At 49.8% G+C, this 10,261-nt stretch overlaps 1 protein-coding gene across 1 annotated transcript; it reads left to right on the plus strand.

Moving 5' to 3' along the window:
- Window positions 1–5,728: 5,728 nt before the first annotated feature.
- On the plus strand, window positions 5,729–9,837 carry TGME49_242370 (hypothetical protein; the record flags this gene model as incomplete). Its single annotated transcript, XM_002366726.1, has 5 exons — window positions 5,729–5,844; window positions 6,208–6,338; window positions 6,697–6,737; window positions 8,019–8,232; window positions 8,633–9,837. 5 exons carry the CDS (start codon window positions 5,729–5,731, stop codon window positions 9,835–9,837), a joined length of 1,707 nt encoding a protein of 568 aa, XP_002366767.1.
- Between the last annotated feature and the right edge of the window lie 424 nt (window positions 9,838–10,261).

The following is a 10,261-nucleotide window of genomic DNA, read 5'->3' on the forward strand; positions in this document are numbered from 1 at the left end:
TGTGCGCACAGTGCCTTTTGCAGACCCGTCGCCAAAAGCAGACTACAATGTACGGGAAGGTATACTTCTCAGATTGTATGTTCACCATTTGACCCCCGGCACAAGCCGTTATAACCATCCACTGGCATGCTACTACGCAACGCACGATTCGCTGGAAAGGACTAACGAGGGCGCTAAAACACAGGCTGACTAGTATTGTACAAACCCCCGCCCACTGGGCTCAATGTCGCGTGCTGACCTGAAGCCTGTGTAATATGAAGCTTCTGGCAACTGGGATTCACATGACTTTTACTGAATCCTAATGTTAAGCGCCCTTGCGTCGAGGAGACTTTCGTTACCGGCAGAAAAGTCGTTTGAAGCAGAGGCTGTTTGTTCGACAAGTAACAGCTATCAAGCTTTACGAATTCCTCATCGAGCGCATCGGGATAACCAGGAGGAATAAATCAAAATAACCCTACCAGTTTGCACGAACTAATACCGTGATGCGTCGATGGAAAACGCGGCACTCCAAGAGGGCTTCACGTTTTCTCCTCTTGAGCTGGTCCTCTCTGGAACTCTTGCTGTTAGCGGCATAAGGCGCGCGTTGAGAGGGGTTAAAACGATACATTCAGACAAAAGTCTAACAATGCAACCCGTCTGCAGATACGAAAATGCACACCTGCAGCCCTTGTTCTTTTCGTTTCGCCCTCTATGCCACCGTCATCTATGGCACCGTCCGCCTACTGGATATCAAAGGCTGCGCAGAAACCGACTATCGATCATTACGGTTCAACACACTGTAACCACACTAAATTCCAGGGTGCTTGTCGAAAGAAGGCCAGTCATTTCTGGGGTGATATGCAGACGGCAGCTGTAGGAGAAAGACATTTCCGATTAGCTAACTCACACGGATGCGTGTCTGCGCCCAGCAGCGAAGGCAGATGCTGTTGCCGTGCATTCGACGGTAAGTACCGTGGCAATGCAAGATGAAGGCCACCGCTTGATTCCACGGTTCATCGTCCGAAAAGCGACACAAAAACGAGGACAACCTTGATGATTCATCGCTTGTCTCGGCATAAAGGATGCTCTTTGGGTTTAGGTTTCAACTACAGTTTCTCCTTTCGCATGCAGTGACCTAGTTACACATCGCATGCTCCAGAACCTGACAGGTTTCCCGCGCAGTCACTTCGGTGCACAGGTCGGGGGCAGCCGCGGAGCGCTGATGCCACGCCTTACGCAGCCCTTGTGTTTTATTTATAGTAACCATCATAAGCACGGTCGTCGCACTACCAAACTCTATCAGCGTTATCATCTCTTGCCACCTTTAATCCTTTTTCACAGTTTGCTTCAGCGGCGTTTTTTGTACTTCTGCTCACGTCATTCGTCTGCCAAAGTCGGTTGGTGTAGGCCATGCCAGCAGATGATCCTTTACACTACTCACAGCACGCCTAAAATTCAGTCCCTCGACGCGCACGAGCACCCTTGTTTTGAGGCAACATTTGATCTCTGCTTAGTTCGTGAGTCTTACTAGTCTGCGCAGGAATGCCAGCACAAGAGCTCAGAGAGACTGCGGGCGATGGAAGTTTATCACACGTGAACTCCGCGCTACAGAACAAAACGAGCTGCCCTATCCAGGACGGCCGCTTTTTGGATACCATAAAGTATCAGATATATAACCGGTATGAAGGGTTGCCACGAATGCTCTACTAACTTCGGTGAACAAATGAAGTGCTGCGGTCACACCGTTACGATCAAATGTGACCCAGACCTACGCGGTGACAGGTGAAGCTACACATTGTTTTTCAGTGCTTGGTAAAGGTGCATTCGTATGCATGTTGGTGTTTTCTCGTCCGAATATGCCCTCTGAATAAATATCTTGTTGCTCTTGGGGATGCCACTGTTGCTTCGCTTTGTAGACATCCGCGGTCTATATGCAGCTTAGTCTTGAATGCACTTTGCTTTACGCCCAATGTTATTTATTCTATTGATACCATAAACGAACGCCTCTATTTCGTCTTTGTATATGGATGTTTATCCAATGTGTGTTTCATTCGTTCAATACGAAAACTAAAACTATTTGTGTCTCTTCCCCCAATTCATTCTGCCACACCTGCTGAATCTGCTGTAGATTTGTGCTGACTCAACCGAGCCGATCGGCTTCTATTCTAAAACGTGCGTTCGCTGCATCCGAGATGATGTGCGATAGGAGAGTGTACACCTTTACGCATTTATGGGTGGCCGTGCACACCCAGAATCCACAGATCTGGATCCGGTTCTGATCACTTCGCTTTCAGCCCTTTCGCCAAAAGCAAAGGTGTGCTATCACTTTTCAAATCCGAGACAAAGCCATTATGGATGCATGCAAGTTGCTTAGAGTAGGCTTGCCACAGTTTCCCCTCAACTGTTGATGATCGCCGACAAGCGACTACACTGTACGCAGCCATCGCGACTCAGAGCTTTCTTTGCACAAGACTAGGGCTAAGAATGTATTTACTTGTACCAATTAGAATGAGAAGTGCGTTAGGATTTTTGTATGATTGCCTGGAATGAAGCATCATTAAGAGGTTTCTTCCAGTACCTCAAGGACAGCACGAGCTCTGCTCTTATCCTGCCGTTGTCCGCTCTCAGCGAAACGTGTCTGACTGGTTTCCGATCTCACGTTGGTCCCTCCGTTTGTTACAATTTGGCTCACTGGCATATCCTGCTTCCCCCCACAACCGCAACCAAAGCACAATACAGATCACCAGAGTTTCTTTGACCATTATCGTCACTGCAGTACTAGGCTTCACGCATCAGCACATTTGTTACGACATAGACTCGAACTGGGGGGCTGCGGCATGCATAAACTGTTGTGATGCCGAGTCTTCAGAGTGCATACAATAGTGAGGTCATTTTTCGGAGAAATGACGAATCTATAGTCTTTGAAGGTCGATGACGGGTACGTTTTGAGGCACCTGTAGCAATGATAGACGCGTTTGCCACCTACAAATCTTCTCCCGTTTGCCCCACAGAAGCGGCTTCCGCTGTGTTCATGTACCATGCCGGAGGCAGCCAGCTGAGAAATAATCCAAGGAAGCAGTGACAGCTCTCTTTCGCCTCTGGAAATATCAAAGCCTTGAACGGCGCGCATGCTTCTTTCAACTCTCAGGCGAAAGACAGGTGACTACGTACACGCGCGTTGCTATGCTCCGTCCACCGGCGGAGATACGCACAGTTGCCCCCCCACTCACCTACGCGTTTATTCAATACGGCCTATTGTCTGAGGGAACGATCGAACTATCCCTATCTGCTGTACTTAACGTATGGTTCCTGCGGATTTCTTTGCGACTGGACACAGCCGATACACGAGAACCGGGTTGTTGTTCACCATGGTAATCTGAGAAGTTGAGTTGGTCGTTCAGCTGTTCAATCTGGCTGCTCTGATACATCTGTGTCGAAACCGGTCGGAGTGTCGCATTGGGTCCGGCACTTGGCCACCAAGTGTCTGGTGATGCGTGTGGCTGGAACATCACCACACTTGCATAGAAAGACACGGAAGGTAATTGGCTTCCTACACCTCCCCGAAGCTGTCTCATGACGATCCGCTTTGTCTTCACTGATTGTTGTCTCGTCAAAGGAGCTGGAATTAACCTTCATTTAGTTACAGTTTTGAATACAATAATTCACAAGCAACCCTGACGAGCACTGTGTCGACCATTCTGCAGCTGCATATGTTGCTTATCGAATAACTGCTACCAACACCGTGTTTGGCAGTCTTTGCCTTTGTGCTTTCTGAAGGAATTCTAATCACTCAAAGACTTGAATGGACAACGCTCCAGATATTTCTGTGTTGACAGACTGTTTCCTTGAGTATGCTGAATGGAGTGAACTGGTTCATACTTATCTCACTCTATCGTCGTTAGTTCATTAACCTGGCAGAAACGGAAGTCCTGCATCATCGTTAGTTCCTCCTTTGTCACTGCCGAATTTGCTTCCAGTTGTTACTGCGCATTGAATAATCGAATGCATCTGTACGTGCCCCCATGACTTGGGTTGTTGCACGTCTTTATTATATTAGTCCTGGAGCAACAGCAGCCTAGCGCTGAATCCGTTCGATTTCACCTGCCATTACCACAGCTGACTCTCGTGTAATTGTTGGTGGTCTTTAAAAAATGAGGCGTGCCAGTCGAGCGACGGTGGCAGTCGAGAGGCTCCGCGACCTAGCCCAGATCCAGCTATTCAGTAGCCTTCAAGAGAAGAATTTTGATGCTGCTATTCAGCAAAATTTAATAAATGAACCGCCGGAGCAGACACGGTTCCGGCGGCGAAAACCACTGTTGGCCATGCATATCCCGAGTAAACTTCAGACATCTACGTCAGCCAAAGACCTCAGAGGGCAACAGGGAGGCTTCACTCCGGCTTTCCTCACCCAGACGGATGAAGGGACAACAGAAGAAGTGCCGTCTCTACGACATGCTACGGTGGCAAGACGCCATGTTCGAAACACTTCTTCAGTTACCATCAGATCATCAGCAAGCCAAGGAAGTCTCTCCTCATCTGCCAGCAGCACGTTTGATAGGGGCTACAGAAAAGGAGTGAGAAAGACAAAACTCGACAGGAGTATTGAGGAGATGAAAGCAAAGCTGGAGATGCTCAAAGGTATCACCTTCCCATGCTGGATCTGGCGGAGAGTTGACCCGTCTGCGGCAGGCGTCTATTGTCATATATTGCTACCCCACTGTCTTCTTCAACTCACGCTCACTAGTAACGGAGTTATTACAAAATTAGTCATCAATCATTGCAGCCACAGAGTTGGAATCTGTGTGTAGATATCTCTCATCTGTCGTGTCAACGCCATTCCTACGCTGCGCACTGTGTAAGAGCACCTCACGCAAAAACAAAAAAAAGTGAGGTTTTCGCCGTAGGCAGCCGGAAGTGCACGCCGCGTCCGACTTCTAGCTGACTAATCGTTGAGCAAATACGGTTATTTGATTCTTCCCGCGTTTCTCAAACTTGTTTCTGAATCGGTTGGAAATAGGCTCTCTATAGATTTGTGGCGTTGTTCACTCCGACCCCAGCCCAAAAGTAAAAACTGATTTCTATGTCTGCTTCCGTGAAAAACAATCAATGGCGGCAGGTCTGTCGTTTAAGCCCTGGCATGCCATTTAATGCTGGACCACCATGCATATCGTGTCCCACAAACCGGACACCAGCGTTATCTCTCTCCAATGCCACTGCGCAGCTGGGGAATCATTTGCTTTCCTCGTGTCTGTCAAGGAGCGGGAGTTTGACAACGTCCAACGATTGCTTACTCAGACGAAGGCTGATTTCCTTGATCGCATGGATATCTGCAATAAACACAGAGAGGTTCTAGAGGCTCGGCATGCCCGGTTCAAGCAGGTGTGTGTCAGGCTCTAGTGTAAGAATGGTCCGCAATTCATCAACAGAAGAGGTAGAAACCATTCCTGGGGATGCTTGCCAGCAGACACGCTACAGTTCGCTCGCCATCCAACAAACTGAAGGGAAAGACTGTCTGCTGGAGAGGTTCTGTTGACGTGTCACGATGGTTCATCAGACAACATACAAGCAACTAGTGACTAGAAACCGATGACCTGTGAGGACGCCAGAAACAGGTTAAATACTGAAGCTTTGCCTATAGGTGTGGATTACCTGTCGGTTTTTCTTCGTTCAGCTGATTTTGGCTCGTAGCCGGCTTCTACAGAGAAATATTGAGAAAGCACAGGCCAGCTCGAAAATATCCAAAACGAACATGTTGACCATTCAGCAAGCAGAAGAAAAAATCGCTTTCTTGAGTGCTAAAGCTGCCCAGATGGAGGTCCACTGTCGTCAGGTTGAACAAGCGGCAACGAAGCTGGACCCCCTGAAGTGAGTCGATTGGAGAATATTGTTTTTCAAGGGTGATAGCAACGAGGAGCACAGCGCCGCCGGAAACTCGCCACGTTCGTTCTACTGAAACGGCGGAGAGTCAGAGCAGAGAAGGCGCCTCCGGCATTATCTGAGGCCCTCCAAGTGACGAATACATTTTCACCAGATTTGCAACAAGACACAGTCTGGCTGCTGGCTTGTTTCGCAGCCTTTATCATCTTGAAAAAACCCCAGAAACATCGCTAACCCGTCCTGTTCTACTGATGTCATACCCGATAGAAACACAGTGCTGAACACACAAATTGGAAAAATAAAGAACGGCCTCACTCTTTCTGCTGCGTCGGAACGACTTTGTGCTGGCAGAAAGTACATTGAAGCCGTGTCAGAGCTCTCGCGAGAGACAGTTGAAGTCTCAGCAGAGAGCTTGATGAGAAGAATGGTAACGCTTCAGAGTACCAACGACGAGCTGAAGAGACAGCTGAGCGACGCAGTCGGTGAGTGCAGCTTGTTCACCCTGTTCACAAACGTTTATCGACTCGGTAACCCCATTCTGGCTTGGTATTACGCTGGTTTTTCAACAATGCATCTTTTGGCTCGAGTCATCTAGGGATACATCTGCGTTGCACCAGCTGTTCTTCGGTACAGTTCTACATGGGAATCGAGAGTCAGTTTTTTCACTATTCAGACCATCACGAATAATGCCTTGTCCAAACGTGTATGACAAGCTCCAAGACTGAATGCACTCTTGGATGCACTTGGGGAAAAAACTCACAATCATTCATGCCGCTAGGAAAGAGACGTAGACTTCGTCTCTTGTTTATTTCCTCGTGTCTTGTGTTCGGTCACGCTTAGATCGGCTAGAGCAGGGACGCCTCGAGTGCAAGGCCCGCCAGGTAGAAGCCGCGAACGCTCTCCTGCACCTGGCATCCCGATCAAGTCCGTAATTCGGCTGGTCCTCCAAAACACACTTCTTTTTCCTCGTTCAACGCCTCGAAAACTTCAAGGAGTTGTTAATTCCGTGTTACCAGGATAGCCCTACTATCTGAAGGCGGGATGAACTTTTCTTGTAAACCTGTTGCATATCATATAGTGCGCCTGCACACCTGGACAAGTTGTTAAACGGAGGCGCGTCCTCGCATAACAGTATCAGGATTTTGAGGTGGTGCTAGTGTTTGAGTTGTCGTCGGAAGAGTTAGAACCATCCCCCCGCCAACTCGGAACGTCTGCAGAGCGGAAAAGAGTAGGTAGTCTTCCGTGGCATGCCTCCGACTAATGCAAGGCATAGTGGCCAGGGAGCCTGCATGTTACCTGAATAGAGTAAAAACCTTCAGGAACCTGTAACGTTTTGTATGAACGAGGCAGCATGGGGCACCATACTGTATATGCAGGATGGCCGTCATCCTGTTGGCGTGGATCCTCCTGTGCTAGGCGAACTACAAAACGAACTGGACGGCCTCCGGCTAAGTCAGCAAGAGCTTGAACAATCACTGGCTTCTGAAACAGAGAAGGCCTCAACTGATACAGCTGCAATCGGAGCCATCTGCGCTACTGTTCAAGTATTGCACACGGTGCGAACGACAAAAAACGACTCTACACAGCATTGGTGCACATGAAAATGGCTTTGTCCAGCCATTGATGCGGAAAGCAGCACACAGTGGATCTTGCACCAGCGGTCCAGTCACGGTAGTCTACCATCGAGACTCTTTCCAGGCACCGAAGCACTGACACGCCTTCGTGCTGTACATGAAACTCTAGGCGAGTCGTTTGAATGGCTAGAGATAATGTTACCCACCTTTGGATGTCTAACAGTGTTGCATACGGTGTGGCGTTCCAGGCACCGAAAGACAGACAGGAGTATCCCTATGACATGGCAGAATATGACTTGGAGCTTGATTAATTTCACACGACGCTCTGAGGGCCTCAGTTCTGAGGGGCATGTGCGAAGCAGCAGCTTATCAGTGGTGCATGAACTGTCTGCAATTCGGTCAACAACTTACCAACGACGCCAGCGTTCTATCAGTCCACGACACGACACAACGGGCTGCCCATTACCCCAAAAAACAATTGGCAAAACCCGTGAGCGGCTGTGAAAACACAAACAGCGCCCACGGCTTAACAGTGGCAACTGTCAGGGACGACGGCAACTGCCCGTGTCTCCTTGGCTGTGCTTTCAGCGTCTCCACCAATCACACTTCGCGCCGAAGGGATACATTAAGGAGGATCCGAGCCCAATCTCCTCTAGCCCGAAGGACACCGCGTTGTCCCACGCTCGGTTCCTTGATATTCAGCAAGCGACAGAGTACTTAAAACAAATAGGAGAGTTGGCGCATAAATACAAAGCTATAATCAAAGAGGCGGAAGCCGAACGAGACAAGATCAAAAGACGAGGTAAAGCGACACAAGCAGAATGTGTCATCAAACGAATATGCAGCCAGTTTTGATTGTCCTCTATCGTGGCCCAGGACAGGAACGAGTTACCGTGGCAATGCCTGTGGTGGGACAGTGAATCATGTAGTGAACGATGATAATTCCCATAGCCACATCGGCGACAAGCCTCCCGAAACCTCTAATCGCGGCAGAAGACACTGCCTATCCGTTTGCTTTACGCGTCGTGTTTCGGTAGAGGTTTGCACCGGAATACTTTTGCCACTTTTTCCCATCACCCACGTTCCTTTCTATCGAACGCCGGCCAAACGGGAAAACCGTGTCTGGAGAATGCCGTCTCCACTACGAGATTGCCTTTAAGTTGGTTGTCAGTGTCTCACCTTCCTTGCCTACCGACGTACAGGTCAGCGGCCGGAACTGCCATTCCAAGACCAGTATCTGCCCTGTGGAGGGAATAGAGGGCCAGTTGAGACGAGCAAAAGACCGACTCTGGGGGCTACATCCCGATCCGCATCTGCGGCCCCTGGCGGCGGTCCCGGCTGTGCCATGAGTAAAGTGGGTCGGCTGGAAAGTGTAGCTGCAGACAGCGGCAGGAGCAGTCCTCGAGCTCCGTTGTTCGTGCGTCGGTCGGTACCTGTTGAGGTCGAAGTCCCGTTAGAGGCTGCAGAAGAGGACGTGGTCGAGCTTGTCGTTATCAAGACGAATGGTGGAAACCATCGGTCGCCTTCACAAGCCAGCAGCAACTCGACGCTCAGCGCTGCAGTGTACCACCCGTCTGCCAGTGGAAGGCAGCACAACCAGGGGGTTCAGTTCGGTTATTCCTCGCGGCAACAACGAACTCTGCACACTCCAGCGGGATCCAACAAGACAGCAAAGCTTTTTCACAGTCCAGTGAGCGACAAAACAGGACTAGCGTCTGAGGCGGATAGTGTGTCAAGGCACGCAACCGTGGTTGCTTCTCGCAAGCTCTTTCCAGCGTCTTGTTCGACGAAGAACTGCAACATAAAACGTAGCACGAGCGCCGATGAGACGTCTCCGGGTAGGTCTTTGTCTTCCCGGTGGGCAACGACACGAACGAAGGCCGCCCTCCAACAGCAGAAGAAACGAAACAGCACGGTGTCGCTACCTAAAATCGTCGCTCTTGATTCTTCTGCAGTGGGCAGACGAAGAAGGCAATCTAGTGCAAGCGAAGCCGACAGGCCATCGCTTCTGGAGCCACCAAAATTGGGGTGTCTAGAAGTTGACCCCGAGAGCCCCAAAGCGCCAAATGCAGAAGAAGGGGGTGTGACGCTTTCGCAACGAGTCAGGTTCTCCTGCGATATCCTCCCCAGAAACTGGTCCTTCGCGCCTCCAAGCAGTTCGGAGTCAAGCAGAGGACAACCGCATTTTAGAGCTTTTGGCTTCTCGAAAAAGCTTGCTCAGAGCAGTTGTGCAGCACTACCACCAATCGTTCAAAGATTCGTCGCCCACACCGATTCCATATCAGTAGCACGGAGTTGTAGCAGAAAGACTCTGGGAAAGAGCATGAGCAAGAGTTGCACAGAACTGAGAAATATCCAGGGTTTTCGAGCAACTGAGGCGGGAGGTCTCATTCAGACAGCAGTGTAAGCGTTTTAACGAGAGTAGGAAGAATATCTCTGCTTACTTGAAAGTTAGCTCACACCTTAGAGAAATGAGAAATCTGATTAATTATGCACGCACGAACTCAGGCCTGTGTGTTCTGTCTTCGCTACGTTCGTGGTAAGTGAGGTGTTCTTACGGAGATGCCGACTTTGTCTGGTGCCGCGATAGGGAGTGACCAGCCTACAGGGTGGAGAATGCCGCTCTGCTGCCTAATGAAAACCAGCGTTGTCTTCATCCCCACCGTGCATCCGCTGTCTGCGCATGCAGAAAACGCCATCAATGTCCCTTGCTTTAGTCAACTGTGTGCTCATTCATCATGACTGCTGACAAAAAGGACTCCACAAGCGTCTCCGGAATCGGACACCAGTGTAGGGCAAGTCTTCGCCCTTCTGATGTTGCACATCGCACG

The sequence above is a fragment of the Toxoplasma gondii genome, chromosome VI (assembly GCF_000006565.2).
Source record: "Toxoplasma gondii ME49 chromosome VI, whole genome shotgun sequence".
NCBI lineage: Eukaryota > Apicomplexa > Conoidasida > Eucoccidiorida > Sarcocystidae > Toxoplasma > Toxoplasma gondii.